The sequence below is a fragment of the Fringilla coelebs genome (assembly GCF_963513975.1).
Source record: "Fringilla coelebs genome assembly, chromosome: 18".
Lineage (NCBI taxonomy): Eukaryota > Metazoa > Chordata > Aves > Passeriformes > Fringillidae > Fringilla > Fringilla coelebs.
This window is the reverse complement of record NC_140044.1, coordinates 11,726,732-11,744,448: the sequence shown is the minus strand read 5'-3', so window position 1 is coordinate 11,744,448 and position 17,717 is coordinate 11,726,732. Positions and strand designations below refer to the sequence as shown.

General features: G+C 45.6%; 1 protein-coding gene across 1 annotated transcript in view; it reads left to right on the top strand.

Annotated features, from left to right (window-relative positions):
* Window positions 1–1,549: 1,549 nt before the first annotated feature.
* PTPRT (protein tyrosine phosphatase receptor type T) overlaps window positions 1,550–17,717 on the top strand; it is a gene marked incomplete at its 5' end in the record, with an annotated part of 453,063 nt that continues 436,895 nt past the window's right edge. Inside the window, one exon of the mRNA XM_084218107.1 lies at window positions 1,550–1,619. Coding sequence (XP_084074233.1) covers window positions 1,550–1,619 — 70 coding nt within the window. The remainder of the gene's footprint in view (window positions 1,620–17,717) is intronic.

The following is a 17,717-nucleotide window of genomic DNA, read 5'->3' as shown; positions in this document are numbered from 1 at the left end:
ATTCACTTTCTCTGAACCTGAGAGAAGCAGAGAAGAGAATGATCAAAACAATTCTCATCTCATTTGCTGCTCCTGTGTTGTGCCAAAGCAGAATGCAATGTGGAGATGGTTTACCCAGAGTGATGGTGTTTGGTTTCCTTGGCCTGTCAGGGCCAGGTGTGGGCAGGCTGTGGTCAGCAGGCAGTCACGAGATTCTGGGCAGTGCAGTTAGGTGCTTGGCAGATTCAGTTTAGATGTAGTGTAATATAGTATAGAATAATACAGTATAATAAAGTAATTATTAGCCTTCTGATATCAATGGAGTCAGATGCATCATTCCTCCCGGACGTCGGGCAAAAACATCACTGATAATTCTCCCGTCATTCTAAGTCTCCGGCGCTCTCGCAGTGCTTAAAATGAATCGCCGGGCGGTTGTTTTAAACACACCGCGATGCTCCTGCCGCGGTTCGGAGCGGGAGCGCTGCCCGTGCCCGGGGCAGCCCCGCGGCCGCCGCCGGTCCAACACCGCCCCCTTCGGGCCCGGCAGCGCCGGAGCCGCCGGCGGGGCCGGGCAGGAGCGGCGGGAGGGAGCGGGGCTCGGCTGCAGCCGGCAGTGATAGCCCGCCCGCCCCGCTGCCAGCCCCGCTGCAGGCACTGCCCAAGGCTGGCACAGGTGCTCTGTCCGGCTGGTCACTGCTCTCCTCCTCCTGTGCCAATCCAGCCCGGGTGACTGATCCAGACTGATCTGATCCCTATTCAGGGCCTCGGGTTTTTACCCCCGCCTCAGTATTTTGGGTCAAGAAGTTACCTGTGGAGAGCAATTCTTAGAATTGTGCCCGGAATTGTCTCCCTGCCTGTGCCTAAGCCCTAGGAGTGCCCAGGGCGCGGTGAGACTCGCTGTTCAGCAGTGAACTCCCGAAAGTAAAGTGAATAAGGATGGAAATGACTATTTTCAGCTGTAGGTGCCCGTGAGCTGCTCGTAGCAGCCGCCCCATCAAACAACAGGGCTGGGGGGGGGGGGCTATCTCCTCCTTGGCTCCAGCAGAGGGTCGCTCCCTCCATCCCATCCCATCCCCGCGCCTCTCCCGGCCCCAATCCCACCCCCAATCCCAGCCCTCCGTTTAACGCCAGCCCCTCGCTGCTCGCCATCCCCGCCGGAGCCAGGGCAGCGGCAGCAAACCTGCCAGCGCCGCGCGATGCTGCGCTCCAGCCGCTACCGCGGGGCGCTGTGCGTGCGCGCAGCCGGCCTTGAATAGGCACCGAGCCCCCCGAAACCTGCGCTCCGCTCGGCAGCCGCTCCCCCGGCGGAGGCGGAGGCGGCCGGGGGTGCCCCCGGCGCGGCGGGGCAGCGGGGCCGGCTCTGCGCGGGCGCGGCCGGCGCTGGGCTCGGGGGGCACCTCCCGCCCGCCCCCCGCCCGCCCCGCTGCGCTCCCCGCCCGCCGCCGCTCCGAGCAGCACCGCGGCTCCGGCTGCCGGGGCCGCCGCCGCGCACGGCCACCAATGCGGGGGATACCGGCGGGCAGGCAGCGGCTCCGCGGCAGCGGGGAGGGCAGGTGAACTCCGGGGAAGGATGACCGGCGTGGCCGCGATCGTCTTTTTCCTGCAGCTCTTGCCCAGGGCGGACGGACAGGTCTTCCCAGGTGAGTGATGCCCGCCCGGCCGGTGCCCCGCTCTTGCGTCCTCCCGGTACCCCCGGCCGCGGGCGGCTCTCCCGACAGCCCGAACTCCGCGCCTCGTCCGTGCCTCCAGCCCCGCGGCCTCGCAGGGAGCTCCCGGTGCCATCCGGCGAGCGGCAGGGGATGGAGGCGCCTCGCAAGGCGCTGGCCAGCGGCAGCGAGCAGCCTCGGTACCCGCCGGTACCCGCGGAGGCGCCGCGGAAGGGATGCGAGGGGCTCTGCCCGGCCGTGCGGGGGTCCCGCCGGGGCTGGGGCCGGGGGGACTCGTTCCTGCCAAAGTTGCGTGCGGCAAGAGGTGACAGCATGGCCTTTTTGCTGGGATTGGCGACACGCGAGGCGTTTTTTGGTGGTTTGCGAGCCCAAGGCAGGAGTTGGCTCCTGCGGGATGTGCGGCGCGGGGGGAGCCGCTGCCTTTCCCCTCCGGTCGGGGGAAGGGGTTTGGGCTTGCTCTGGGAAGTTTAGGGGCAGCTGTTTCAGCACTTGCATGTCACAGCTCCAGGAACTTTCTCGGGGGGCTCAGCCACTGGGTCGGCTCCTTCCCAATTGTCACTTTGTCTGTCGCTGATGTTTAGGAGTACTTTGCTCCCTGGCATGTGTACAGTAATAGTAGCCGGCTCTTTTCCCACTCCTACGAGTTCCTTTAGGCATAGTTTGAATTACTCGAAGATGACAGGTGCTTATAGAGCTGGCTTTCTCCTCCTGTGCTATTCTGTAGGTAATCCAAAGCTACATGGGTCTTGTTTTTCTCCTGGATCTTGCAATACATTAATTTTCTCACTGCAGTTTGTGCTCATGCTAAAAGATAAGCTGTTATAGCTTTCTTCTCTCTTGACTTAGGAAAAAAAAAAGTATTTTAAAACTACCTGTATGTTTAAGACGAGTAAAATTCCCCTGTGTTGTGTCGCTTAACGCAGGGATACATCTCATTGCCTGTGACTTAGGCGTGCTGGAGGCACGAAACTAAGTTGAGTTCATCTCAAACACAAGAAGGTTTCTGTGACTCGAAGCAGCAGCTCGGATGACTCCGTCTCGCTGTTTTGAAGCAGCAGCAGCGGCGTGGCGGAGGTGCTGAGCACCGTGCCCACCTTCCCCGAGCCCCTGGGCGCAGGCTGGGCTCAGGGACGGGGCTGGCTGGCAAGGGCCGGGCAGACCCTCGCCCGAGGACGTGTTGTCACCAACCCGGCTGGCTTTGACACCACCGGGATCGTGTTTACATTGCTAGGCAACTGCACAAAGCACAGATTTATTAGAGAGGCTGGGAAATCTAACCTAGTTAAATAACTGCTTCCTTGAGTAAGCAATATGCGGAGCTATTTATTTCCCCCCCTTCTTCTCTCTCCCTTCCAACTGTTTTCGTGTTCTTGACACTTGTCATATCAATTGTGATTAGATCCCGGGCTTTTGATGAATCATTTAGCCAGATGCTTGGAAAGAAGAGTGTTCTGGGAAAATAGCAAAGTTTTAAGGGGGCAGAAGACACTTTGTATTTGAGGGAGATAATATAATATGAGCTAAACGCATGAAAATTTAACAGATTTCAATTATTTTTAGGAAGGCCATGAAATATTTTAATTATCAGTTCAGTGGAAATAGTAACTGTGAGGGTTTTTAAAAAATCATTAGAATCCCCTTCTCCCTCCTATTTGAGTGTGCATCCTACCATCCAAAGTAAGAGGCACTGATTTTAATAACTGTTTTCTGAGCTGCTTGTGGCACTGAAATTAGAAGAAAGCTTTCTACTCTTAAAGCTTTCTACTCTGCTGTGAAGTGTACCGGTCTGGATTGTGTCCCTGTAGCTGATTTTTTTCTTTTCTTTTTTTTTTTTGAATGGCAAAAAGCAAAATTTTGCAGGTGCACTTCTTTGTCCCTGAAAATTCCGTGAAGTTTGGAGTGGCTCCAGCTAACGCCATCGGTGTCTTTCCGCATCTTCCATCAGGTGGTGCTCTCTCCATAACTTTTAGGATGCAAATACCTCCCGTCTCCGATTATTTTTCAAAGACTACTGCGTTTATACAGCAGCCTTTTGTTAAACATCCCGAAAAATCACTGTGCAAGTTGTTGGCTGTTATTTTTTTTTTTAAACTTATTTTCTTAAGCGATCGCTGGAGTAGGAAATAGGAAAGGCACAAGTCAAGAGGAAATGTAGTCAGTTCCTACCTGATTTGCACAGCTGCCGCTGCTTTGTGTTATTCCCAACGTAAAATTAGGAATACTACAAAGAGAGCAGAATGCTCATGGCTTCTCCCTGGCATTCATCCTGAGGGAGCTGGCTACCACTCATTTCTTTATGTAATTTCTCTATCACTCTATTTATAACTCTTCTCCCCAGCAATTACTTCCCCTTCCCTGCAGTCTTTGTATTTATTTGTAACTCAACATATGCTTTTCGAGGTTCTAAACTTTTTGTCAGCTCTAGGGTCAGCTCTAATTTAAATGCTTTACTTTTCCGTGCCAGACGCAGAAGTAGCACCAGGTAATGACAGCGGTACCCAGTTCTTTCAGGATTTTGGACAGCATGACTTACAGGGAAGTTCTTCTCCTGAAAGTCCGTGCGTGGTTTTTCTCCCACCAGAACATGCGGGGTGTTCCTGCAGTTGCCGCACACTTTGCTATTGTCTGTTTTGTGAGCATTTTTAGCACAACAGGCGGATAAATAAAGATATTAAAGTCATTTGCAGCTGTGAAAAAGCATCCGGGGAGGGGAAAGTAGGACAGAGGGTTTACATGGGGGCTGTTGACCTGAACACCAGATTATTTAACACTTGTTTTTCTTCTGATAGCAGCGCTTAATTTAATTTCCCCCCCGTCCTGCTCCTTGCTTTGCTGGCAGAGCTCGAACGCTCCCAAGGGCTGCTGCCACATCGCGAAGTTGCGGCAGCTGAGAGTTCATTACACAGGGCTCGTCCAGCCAGGAGAGAAGATGAAAAGGGAGCAAACTGCAAGGAAATTTTTGGGGGAAGCCTTAATTTAGTAGGAGTTCATTTTCTCAGGTTTTGCTGTCAGTAAATTGGCGGTGAAAAACGGGCCTTTCTGAGCGAGCTGCTCTGTGTGGCAGTTGTTAACAATGCAGCCATTTAACTCAATAATCACTTTTCTCTCCCTCTGGGGAGCTGTTAGCGCCACAATTCCACTTTATTTTTATCCCCGGCTGGCTCGATTTGTTTTCTAATACATAAACAATTAATCCTAAGAAGGTGATGTTGTGAAACTGCCTCTTTCGACAGCGGCAACGAAAGGTCACTGTGTGTATAAAGGCGTTTGTGAATCTCGGAGGGATAATCCTTCTCTTTTACAAATGCAGAGCCCTTTTTAACCATCCACCCTCCTGCGAGTCCCTGAGCTCTGCTTCTCTTGTTTAATTGTACTTTTAAAGTCTGTTATGCTCTGCGTGCAGGCCCACGTGCTCCAGTTTTCATTAATATTACGGGAATGATTTGGGGCACTTACTGTAGAATATTAAAGTATATATATTATTTTTTTTCAGAAGGCACCATCATCTGTTGCCATGGAAACCCGAATAGTAGTAAAGATGTAGGTCTGAGGCTTTGAACCTCGAAAGCCATGGACAAGGGTTGTTTCTTATAGGAACAATTACTTTTGTACATGAAATCCAGTTAAGTGGAGAGAAGAAAGAGAAATAAATTGATCTGTTCAGCATTGCTCTGACAATCCTCTTGAATAACGTTCAGCACAGAAGGATCAGTGTCTCTGATTCTCTCTGTGTGTACGGTGTGGGTTTTTTAAAGCTCATTATTTATCATAATAGTTGTTTTATGCCTCTGGTAATTTTCATTGTGATTTTATAAGTGAGGTGCAGGAATGTGTATTGGCAGGTATTGTTCTTTGCTTGAATAGGAAGCACTGAATGTACAATGGAGAGGTGTGCATTGGAACTTAAATATTTTGGCAGTGGGCAAATTTGAGACTGATTTAACGTGGCCCTAATTAAGAAAAAGAATAAAAGTAGCAGATGTTGTCTGAAATCCACCTACCAAAATCTGACTGCGTGCATGGGTTTGCTCAGTGATGAGAGTGATAGCACTTCTGCTTTCCCACAGAAATCCTGCAGCCTGGTTGACATCCCCAGAAAGCCTTACGGTGTTTGGGTGACGAGCAGCAGGATGTGTGTGTGTGTGCATTGCTATATAAAGCCCTCTGTCTTTCTAGAGAGACATCCCTTAATTTTTTATGGAAACTGCTGCAGTCTGTTTCCTCGGTATCTTGTAAGGCACAGATTAAAAATGTAACTGAGCTTCCAAAAAAATGCTCATAGAAACATCCATAGATGAGACTTTCCTTACATGTATTTGAAACAGCAGCAGCATGCAGGGGTCACCTGCTGCTGTGAACAAGTTGTAGTCCAGGTTTCCATCTGTGAAGCAGGAAACCTTCTGTGTCTCCCCTTGCTTCAGTAGCAGAGGGCTCCACTCCCCTGGGGAAGGGCTCATGGGTTGCCATTCCTGGGCTCTGAGCTCATATTCTTGATAAAAAGGTGGTATATGGCTCTTGTGGTATTTCTGGAAGGTTTTATGGAGCAGCGTTACTTGGCTCATTTAAGCCGATGTGTTCAGCCCGGAGTCACTTTTTTTATACCACTCACAGTTCCTGGTATTCTTATTTTTCTTTAGCTGGTGCTCTCCCCTGTTTGTGCTGGGTGGTTCTACTTGGATGTGCCTTCATTTAGATGGAATCTGCTTTTATTTGAGACATCCTTACCTACCTCATACCCTGCCACCTTCCTGGCCTGGTGCTGTCCCTTACTTTGAATGCCATTCCAGGCAAAACCAGAGAAAAAGAGCTGGCACACAAAGGTGGTGGATGTTGTTGATGGCATCAATGAGGGCTTCTCACAGCCTGGTCCTATTTTTCTGTGCACTTGTCATTACAGAACAAAAAAGGGTTCATTATTGTGAGCTCTAAAGATCATACATCTTCATGGTAAAGGAGACAATTACTGTCTTAATCAGACTATGCATCATTTAATCAGTCCTGCTTGTTTTTTAATATCCAATAAATACATCCCATCTATCACTGCAGTTCAGAGATGTCAAATGCTTTGTAAACTGGATGGCAGGACATAGCATGTTCCAGAGGAAAATGCTGCTAAGAAAGAAATTTCAGCTGAAGAAAACAAGGATCTCTGGAGAAAGGAGGCTGTTAAGGTGTTGTTTAATGCCCCAGTTAGGGATGATGTAATTCTGGGAAGTCCTGGTAAAACAGGACAAGAAACCCCAGGAAGAAAGAACCTACTTAGTGCTTGGTCTCTTCTGGTTATCTTGTTTTCTTTTAAGTAGTGCTTGTAAATCAATCCAAGGCCAGTTGCTGGATTTCTTTTCTCCAGCTGGATCCCCTGGGACTGCAGCCTTGGGAATTCAAACCGACTTGGTGAATTCTGCCGCCGTTTGAAGCGGTGCTGCTCATGTAGTTGAAGAATGATTGAGCTGCTTATGAATTTTGGGAGGATGGGACCTGGCTCTTGTTCCTTGATATTTTTGAGTTCATCTCTCAGGAAGGCTGTGGGGTTTGACAGCTGATGATGTTGTGTGGGCACAGATCAGTGCTGCAGCCTGAGCAACCTCCGGTTACGCAAAGCTCTTTGTTCAGCCATGCTGCTCCTTCTGTGCTGGAAGTGCTCAAAGTGTCCCATATCTCATGTTTTCTTAGCTGAAACGGCTTCAGATCTGGCTTTACAGAGGAAACAGAGTTTATCACTTTTTTTTCCACATATATCCTTGTCAATCTCAGCTTCGTTGCTGGTAGTGACTGTGTTGAATCACTGGGAAGCAGCTCCTGGCTGTGAATTCAGCTGTGGAGTGAAGGAGGGCTGCTCCAATCTTCTCCTCTGCAATGCTGTAAAGAACAACAAAATCAAGAGTATCACCACTTCAGCCAGAGTTTACCCAATTTTTTTTTTGTTGTTGAGAATCAATCCTTCCCTCTTTTGAATTTGAAGGAAGTATCATTACCTGTGTGAGCAGAAGTAGGGCTTCAGGCTGTGCTGGGGATATTATTGGAATATTGTGCTTTTGACTCCAGCACTGCTGAATTCTTTGCTGCTACCTTAATCTGAATGTGTGTGAATCTTCCTCCCCTTAGTACTGACTCAAAGATCAGCCCTCAATCGCAGAGGGAAGAAAAGAAATCCTAAATAGAGAAATATATCAACTTTGAAGTGAGCTTTCAGGGTCTTTTTTTTTAAATGACAGAGTGTGGAGTTGGGGATGGTAATGGTGCCACGTGGTTTTGTTTATTTGAGAAGATAATGATGATTTGTAGGAGTGAAAAGCAGTGTGTGATTGTGACCAACTAGTAGAAGTAGGGCACAAAGCAGGGGAGGAAGAAGGGAATTAAAGCAATCTGACTGCTCTATAATGGGCCTTTCTTCCTTTAGAAATGTTTACTGGAAGTGCAGCAGCATTTGCTGGATAAGCAGAAGAGCACTTCTGTCAGCAGGATGGGAAGCTGCTGAGCTTGATGGTTCCTTTCTCCAGAAAAGGGATTTGCTGTCAACATGTACCCACTTAGGTGGGGGCAGCCCAAATCTCATTCTGCATTCCTAGGTGGGAATTCAGTGCTCTAATGGGAACAGTTGTTGCTGAAAGTGTAAAGTGCAGTGTATTTCTACCACAGTCACTCACTCTCAGGGAAATATTTTGTAGTTTTGATGTTTCTGCAGAGGTCTGTGGCTGAGAGGTAGATTTAAAAAGCCCCAACCAGCTGAGGCAAGAAGCTGTCTGTGTAACTCTGCCACTGCTTTCAGCTGGTACTAAGAATTTTTTGCTAATTTGTTCTTCATTCTTAAGAAAAGCACCAAGATAAACAATAATGAGTTATTTCTGGTGATTTCTATTCACGTCCACCTGTTTAAAAGAGGTGAATCTCTCTAGGAAGTCTGCTCTGGGCTTTCTCTGGTCTCTAGCTTGGGTGTGATTGTCAAGTGGCTGGGCACAAGTGCTTATGACCTTCTCATTGTTCCTCCTTGTTGCCTTCTCATCCCAGACTGGAGAGGCAATTCCCAGTTTTGCAATGGTACCAACTCCTCTCCTAATGAGCCTCTTTAACAGAAACTCCCTTTCCCCTCTTAATTGTTGATTAAACCTACAGGGGTGGCTTTGTTGTGTATAACTTTGGAATGCTTGAAGAGCCAACTGCTCAATGCTTTAGAGGCACAAATTACTGGGGTTTTTTGATACCCTGAAGAATGTTTTCTTTGCATTTGTATAAGGGGGAAATTGAAACAGCAGCAGAAACAGGAGCAGTGCCACAGTCAAGCAAGAAGGGTGGCAGCTGACAGGATCCTGGTGTGTGGTGGGGGTTAGTGATGGAGAGTGTGATGGGAAGGAGAATATGGTAAATTTATAGCAGAAGGGAGAGAAATAGAGAAGGGGACTTTGCCAGAACAGAAAGAGTGAGGAAGCAGACATAAAATAAAGCTTGAAGTGGGCTGCTGGATGCTCTCAGGCTGGGAGGGTGGCTGGCACTGAAAGAATCTCCCTTTCTTTAAGCTAAATGTCCACCAGAGTCACTGTGAGATAGCTCCTGGCTGCAAATTTTGCTCCTTAGCCTGAAACGTGGGGTACAGCACCTAGCTCTTGTCTTTAATTTCAGTGGTTGAACATCTCCCTTCACAAGCAAAACTGATCTGAATATTTTGAATTTACCAGCAGCCCATTCTAGGTTTGTTTACAAAAGCATCTATTTATCTGTTATATTTGCCAGTTGCTAATATTTTAATAGCCTTAACCATGCCAGCAGCAGCTCTCCCTGTTGTTCCTCCAGCTCAGCTGGTATCTCACAGCTCTGCTCGTGTGCTCACACGACAGTTGCACACTGCTTATTTCAGAAATGGGAAGGAATAAGCATGTGAGAGGAAAAGCCTGTTAAATTTACACTCTGCAGAACACTGCTGCTGTGCCACAGTGGCTGATCACTGTGGCATTCACATTCCCTGAACATGATTCCTTTGCCCAGGATTTTCTCCTGGGAAGTTGAAGGGCAGAGAGAGGCCTCAGAGAAAAGGAAAACAATTCTGATCTCATTTGCTTCTCCTGTGTTGTGCTCACCTGTGGAATGTGTTTGGAGATTGTTCACCCACAGGTGATTGTTCCATTGGGTTCTGCTGGGAGTTGTTTTCACTCTTTGGCCACTCAGGGCCAAGCTGTGTCAGGGCTCTGGAGAGAGTCACCAGTTTTCATTATTATCTTTGTAGCATTCAATAAGTATCCTTTCTGTATTCTTCAGTACATATAGTGTTCTTTAATATAATATAGTATCATAAAGTAATAAATTATCCTTCTGAGAACATGGAGTCAGATTCACCATCCCCGCCTTCATCAGTGGCCCTGCAGTTACAATAGATCAGGATATTTTGGGTACCTCAGTGCATCTCTGGGCCTGGGTCAGAGCCTGTGCCAGACAGCCCAGATGTGCTCAATTTGTGCAGCAGTCAACCCTAATTAAACATCCAGGAGCCATCACCCACCTAAATAAAACCAGTCACTCATCTTTGCCCCTTCCCTTCAAGGTCTGGTTTTGAGGCAGATTTTTTGTGTTGCATTGCTGGCTCTGGCTGCACAGGGCACAATCAGCTGATGGATTTGACTTTCAGATGGGTGGCTGGGAGCTCCTGTGGTCTGGCTGCTGTGCCAGCACTGACTCATTCCCTCTCTGGAAGGTGCCCTGGGGCCTCTGCTGCTCTCCTGCCTGGCAAGGCAGGTACAGAGAGCAGGGCTGGATGGCTGCCAGCATCCCCCTGACTCCACGGCTCTCCTGTGCACGAACAGCGCATTTGGTCCTTGCCAGAGATGCTGCATTGCACCCACTGTTTCATTTTGGGAAGTGGGAATTCACTTGTTTTGTATAAATTAAATCTAGACCCACTTGGAGTTTAGCATAAATACAATCTGAATAATTATTTTGTTGAAAAAAAGCTGCTCTAAACCAGGCACTTCCCTGCAGCAGTTCTTGAGGTTCAAACATTCCATCAGGGAGGATGGATCCATGTGATCCAGTAAAAAATAATAGGTTTAAAAAAAAAAAAATCTCATTTAAAAAGAGATTTTTGCTATGCAAATGTTGGTCAAAAAATTTCCCCAGCTTCCTGAATAAATTTCTTGTTGGCAATAGGGTTTCCTACACAAACAGTAAATATTTTTATGATTAAAACATGGGAGATGGTGTATGTACTAACAGCTATCAGCACGTGGTAGGAATGATCAGAGAAGTGGAAAGCTTGGAAATAAACACAGCGTCTCTGTTGGCACAGGGATAACCCTGGAGACTGCCAAGGCCAGAGCCTGCAAAAATAAGAAAGTATAATTAATTGTCCTTAAATGAACTTTCCAAGCAAAAATAACCCCTTTAAAGTAAACACTCAACTTTGCATCTTTTGTAATAAAGCTTTTCCATGTGTCAAAAATTTCCATGTCCTATAAGGTGTTTATTAAGATTTCTGTGCATATTTATTGTAAAAAAAATAAATTAACATACAGAGTACAGCTGCACTGGACATCTGCTTTACCCTTGCACTTTGATTTTCTAGTAATAATACAAAACCATTTCTGATAATTGCTGGGAAGTAATGTTTTGGAATGTTACTTGGTGATTTCTGAAGGTCACTTGGCAGTTGTCTATACTGAACCACTCCTGGGTTTTGGTTTGATTTTTTGGTGTGGGCTTTTTTGATGCTGTGGTTTTGATTTTTTTTTTTTTTTTTGGTTGTTGTTTTGTGTTTTTTGTTCTTGTGGGGTTATTTTTCTGTTTTTTTTTTTTTGTTGTATTTTTTTTGTTTGTTTTTGTTTTGTTTTGTTTGAATTTTTAAAGAGGTTTTGCTTCCACGCTGATGAGTGCTACTGCTAACAGAATGCTCAATAAATGAGCATTTCCGTGAAAGAAATATTAAATTTCCTGGTGTCCTTTAGTGTAATTCCCAGAGGTCACTGACTTCAGGGTGACTTGCAGATATTTAAAACATGAAACAGCAGCAGCATTAACAATACATAAACCCCAAACTTGTATCATGCTGCTTGCCAAGGGTAATTCATGCAAGAACTGCTGCAGCAAATACAGGAGAGTATTTGGATTATTCACTTTGGATTACCCACAGAGTTCTTCCTCATAGGGGATGGCAGAGGGATCACTCACCATATTCAGACTTCAGATCCAATTTCCATTAAAGTTGAGAACAAGTAGTTCCTTTATAAGTTTTTGCTTAGTGATGGTAAACTTTCACGTTTTTGGTTCTTAAAAAAAAAGCCGGAATTGAGCATTTCAAACAGAAATTTAGCAGAAATCCTGAGTAGTATTACAATGTAAATCCAGAGTGAAGGTGTATACAAAGTGATTTTTGAGTGGAGGAGAGAAGTCTGGGGGTGATTAATGCTGAGATTTTTGAGAGGACTGACTGGCAATTGGTGGCATATTTGCATCAAACTGAATGTGGGTTTGAAAAGCAGCAAGTGCAGTAAGGGCAGAATGTGCCACCTGCTGTGTTTGTATTTTAAAAAGTATATGTCAGGATGTTTTTTCTGCCTGGAATATTCCCCCTGAGCATCCTCTTATTTCCAGGAGTGACAAATTAACATATTGAGAGTGCACACAAGTGACAGCAATTTCTCCTCTTTTGAACAGAGATTTACAGTATCTAAATCCATTTAATTTCTGGATCTCTAACTGAGAATGGAGCTGTGAAGGGGAGAGTACCTCAGAGGGAAGGAAGGGGAATAAGGGAGAAATATTTAATGTACAGTGAAAGGAATAGAATGAGATAAAAAACAAGCAAATAATTACTTTGGGCATTATGAAAATCTTACTGCAGATCCATGAGGCTGTGGAATTGTGTCCCAGAGGAAATGGGGGGAACTCTGTCTGAGTCACTTTAATTTAGACAGGACAAAAAACTGAACAATCCACTGCAGGCTTTTTTCCCTCTAAAACTTCTGACTTTATTATAATGCCATTGAAGAGGGAACAGAAGAGGGGGTAGAGTGAGGGAAAGAAAAAAAGTGTGATGATGCTGTATTTAGCATAAGTGATAACACATACTAATGCTTCTCTGCTGTTTCTCAATTAATCTGATTACCTGTTAAATACCAACAGCACCATGGTGAAGGCAAGATTGTATCATGTGCCCCTCCAAATCCCTCTCACCCCCAAATCTGCATTTAGACTTTACCTCACCTGGGGCAAACAGTGAGTGTGGGATTAAAAAGTCCAACCAGCAGAGCACACCACAAACAAACAAACAAACAAACAACCCCACGAAAAACCTCAGCCAAACCCCCCAAGCAAACAGAAAACCAGCCCAAACAAAGCCCAATTAGAAGTGCAATATATGATTTGTAGGTGCTGAAGAAGCACATAATGTACCAGTCAGGGAGAGGAGGAGTGTTAAGCATGTGATGCTTTATTTCTGCAGCAGAATTCCTGAGTGCTCGTGGGTGAGTTTTGGAGAGCTGAGGCAGGGGAGCATCAGCTCTTACCCTGGGTGGGGGGTGAGGTGGGGCCCCAAAAAGGGCTCTAGGTGTCACATCACACCTGCACTCAGTGCTGCTCTTTGAGGGGGCCATGCAGGACCCTGAGCACCCTAAAAATCCCTGAGCTGCCAGTGGGGAATGTGAAAAATGCCTATTGTATGATTGGCTTTTCGCAAATATTAAAATGAATATTGTATGTGTTGTGTTAGAAAGTTATACTGTATTCATTTTCTTAAGTAGTGTGTTAAATATAGTTTTAGGTTATAACATAAGGTTAAAATAGAAGCTATGCTATGTGAGATACTTTTTTAAAGAGAGGACTCACAGTGAGATAGCAGCCACAGGACACCTGAATCTTTCAGAGAAAGAGAATTTATTGCTCCATTATCAGAAGAAATGAACTTCTTCCTGCCTCCTCAGCCCTGAAGACGCCGTCAGGATTCAGAGGCAGAAGCTGACACTGCCCAGACAGAATCCTGTGTGTGAATGGAATTGATGCATCATGGATGAGATGTATGAATATGCAACAGGCTGTTGCTTTTAAGGGTTAATCCTCTGTTAATGTGGGTCCTTTTTCAGGCTTATTTTGCCCAGAAAAGGTACCCAGACTGTCCCTAACTCTTTGTTTCTATTGTCTCGTATTGCCCTAGCCCTAATTGTCCAAATTTTTATTACTCTAATTATATTGCTATTTTTAGAACCATTTTATTACTATTAATATTTTAAAATTCTAAAAACAAGTGATTGGCGTTTTTCACAGGGAACATCTCATTATGTTAACGTGGGTTAATCCTCAATCTCTGAGTGCCTGAAAGGACAGAGTTCAACACAGAGCTCTGAGGTGGGGTGGTTAGTGTGTCTGAATGCTGGTGAAACTCCAGAAATTCTATAGCTGTGGAGAAACCTGAGAGGAAATTAATAATTCTCTCTGTGGAGCTCAGTTTGCATAGTGTGCAGTAAATAATTCATGGGCCCACGGAGCTGAGAGTAAGAATAAAACAAAATATTGAGTAGCTGCCCCTCCAGTCAGGGCCATCCATCTTTTGCATAAACAACTAAAGGTCCCGTGGCAGAAGTGTGTGCTCAGGTGATTTTATTTCAGTCAAACCTGCAAGAAGATTGGCACAGGGTTTTGTGGATAACCTTCTATTGCAGCTAATACCCTTGGGAAAGCTTGATCATTTACTGATGTTAATATTTCTCTTTTCTTCCCTTTGTGGCAGGGAAGCCCATCACCTGAATGGGCAGGAATTTGTGGGCTTCTCTTTTTGGCTGCATGAATGTACAGGAGGGGTTTGCTGCTCTCTAAGTCTGCAACACCCTCATCTTTTTTTATATCACCCCAGAACTGATAAAGCAGGGATATGAACAGAAGTTTGGGCATTTGGGCAGAGTAAAGTGCTTTTCCCGTCTAAACAAGTTGTGGTTCTATGTTGTGAAAGAAGCTCTTGACAAGCCACTGGAATTTTAGGGAAATGTGTTGGAATTAATAGATTTGCTTTTTGCTGTCACAGATTTAAATTCCACTGGCACCTAATTCACGCAGGAAGGCAGAGCTGTCACTCCTCAGGCTCTGTCAGTGCCAGGATGGTGGCTTAGATAATTGTTCAGAACTAGATGGCACTGGAAATTTTCATTTTATGAGAATTCAGGACAAAACAGGAGCCTGGAAACTTAACCTGTATTTTATTGGTAGTACACATCCACAGAGCTGTGCAGGCAGCTCCTCTGTGAGGTGATCATGGGGGCTGCCAGGAATTTTACTGTGGTTTAGACATGCAAGGAGGCAGTTGGACTGCAATGAATTGGGATTTGAGTCTTCATGGGTTTGTTTAAATTTGTATTTGCTATGTGGGGCACTCATACTTCTTGTTTGAACCAAAATCAGCATCATGTACACAATTAAGGTCACCCTGTGCTTCACTGGAGTATAGAAAGCTGGGTGGGGAAACCAGTGCTGTTGCAATTAAATGGAAAAATTTGAATCCCATTAAAGACAAAAAGGAGGAGAGAAAACACTGTTATTTATCAGTCAGCTTGAGGGAATTAATGTCTTCTGAAAATTAGCTTCAACCCTATTTTTTGCTATTGTTCTCAGCATTGATATTAACGTAGAGCTAAAGAGAACAAATTATAATGAGTTTTTTCAAAACTTTCCTTTTTCTTTATGCCCCTAGGCTTCCAATCCATTTCCCTTACTCTGCTCTCTCCTTTTGCAGGGCATTTAGTGTCTGTTCATTCCTGCTGTGTTCCTGCAATGCCCATCCATGTTAAATGATATTCTAGGAATTTACAGTGGCGCAGCAGCAGGTGTTTGTCTGTGTGCTCATAGCATGTGCCCAGTAAATCTGCAGATCCTCTCCTGTTCTGGGGCTCTCAGGGTGACTGGAGTCATTTAGGAAACCTCTAGATTTTCCACTGTGACAACTCTGTTAAGAGGAGTGAAAAGGTAAAAGATAGCAGTGCTTGAAAATGTTTTAGCAGATTTTTCTTAGTCTTTGGTCTTGAGTTTGACTTTCACACACGTTTGCTTGATGGAGGGAATTCAGGAGGATGGTGGTTCATGCCAAGCTGCTGGTGCAGGGAGGGAAGCCCTGCTGGAGGGGATTTTCCTGCGCTGCTGGGCTTTGCTTTTCTCCTCCTTGGGCTCATCCCACCCAGCCACCAGGGCTTCACCTGATGCCTGCCAGAGGCTGCTGCCTGCTGGAGGGTTGTGTTGAGAATGCACACCAAGGATCTTGAAACCTCTGAAAAATCCAGCAGGAGCAGGGCAGGGATTGTCCCCCTGAGCTGGGCGTTGGTGAGACCTCACCTCGAATCCTGGGGTCGGTTCTGGGACCTTGTGACAAAGACCTGGAAGGGCTGGAGAGTGGCCAGGGAAGGGAATGGAGCCCCAGGAGGGGCTGAGGGAGCTGGGAAGGAGCTCAGCCTGGAGGAAAGGAGGCTCAGGGGGGCCCTTGTGGCTCTGCACAGCTCCTGCCAGGAGGGGACAGCCAGGGCAGGGGAGGCTGTGCTCCCACAAGGGACAGGAGGAGAGGGAACAGCCTCAGGCTGGGCCAGGGGAGGTTTGGGCTGGATTTTAAGGAAAATTACTTCATGGAAAGGGTTGTCAAACACTGGCACAGCTGAACAAGGCCGTGGTGGAGTCACCATCCTTGGGGGAAATTAAAGGTGTGTGGATGTGGCATCTGGGGACATGGTTTACAGGTGGCTTGGTCAGCGTTGGGTTAACAGTGTGACTCGATTTTAGAGGTATTTTCCAGCCTAAACAATTCCATGACTCAGTGTTGTGGGAGAAGCTTGTGGCAAGTTGCAAAAATGTGGGAGAAGCATGGTGGGATTAAGAAGTTTGCTTTTTGCAACATTGCAACTTTGTCATGGAGAGAGGTTCTGGTGGCGTGGGATTCATGCAGGGGGACAGGGCTGCCACTGCTTAGCTTGTCTGTCAGAACAGGAATTTACCTAATTGTTCAGGAATAGATGGAACTTGGAATCTCTCTTTTATGGGAACTCAGTACAAAATAAAAGCCTGGAAACTTAAACTGCAGTTTACTGGCAGTACATGTCCTTAGGACACAGTAATAAAAGAGTACAAAGTAATGGAAGCAGGAATTGCATCTCCAAGCTAAATATTTATGTATGAATTGACCTTGGCTCTTTCTACTCCCTTCCTTGCACTTTAATATTTTAAAGAGGAAATAAATACCAATGAAAAATTATTTGTTGTATTGAATGCTGTTCCCCTGGATACCTCTCATCAGATGATAACTTTGATTCCAAAGATATTAGGGAGGAGGAAAATGTTTATGTTGCTGTTTTACAGCAAGGCAAATCGAGTACAAGAACATTATCTGTAATATATGAGTAATTGCACAAGGAAATGATTTAAAGAAAATGTATTTAAAGATGAACATGAATCAAGGTTCCCCTCCCCCAGCTCCTTACGATACTGCACTGTTAATTAATTCTTTCAGACTTGAGGATATCACAGCTCTCTGTCTGCTCCTGGTTTACCAGGAAAATCAAAGTGCTCTGACTCAGCACACTTGTATTTGGTAATCTCACAGGTGAGAATGAAATCTTGCCTTTTTTAGCCAACTTCAGCTTTCCTTTGGGGCAAAGCAGCCCCGTGAATGTTGCACTGAAATCGTGCAGTCTGTGAGAGCTGGGCTCCCTTCACAGCACCCTTCATACTCCCAGGAACTGCTGCACTGGGGATGCTCCATCAGGGAGCAGGTGGAGCTTTGGTACTGGGCTTAGTGTTACTGTCATGTTTTTTTCGAAAAATACCTTTGTTTTTACTCTTGGGAAGCTGAGAAGCCTCAGAGAAAATGAAACCAATAATTATTTGATTGCTTCTCTTGTGTTTTGTTGCTTTGGAATGTAGTTGGAGATTGTTTATTCAACATGTGAATTGTTTTTACTTAATGACCAATCACAGCCAGCTGTGTCAGACTCTGAGGAGTCAGGCACAAGTTTTTGATTAGTATCTTGTTAAGCCTTCTGTCTGTATCCTTTATTCTTTAGTATAGCATTATAATAAATATAATATAATATAATATAATATAATATAATATAATATAATATA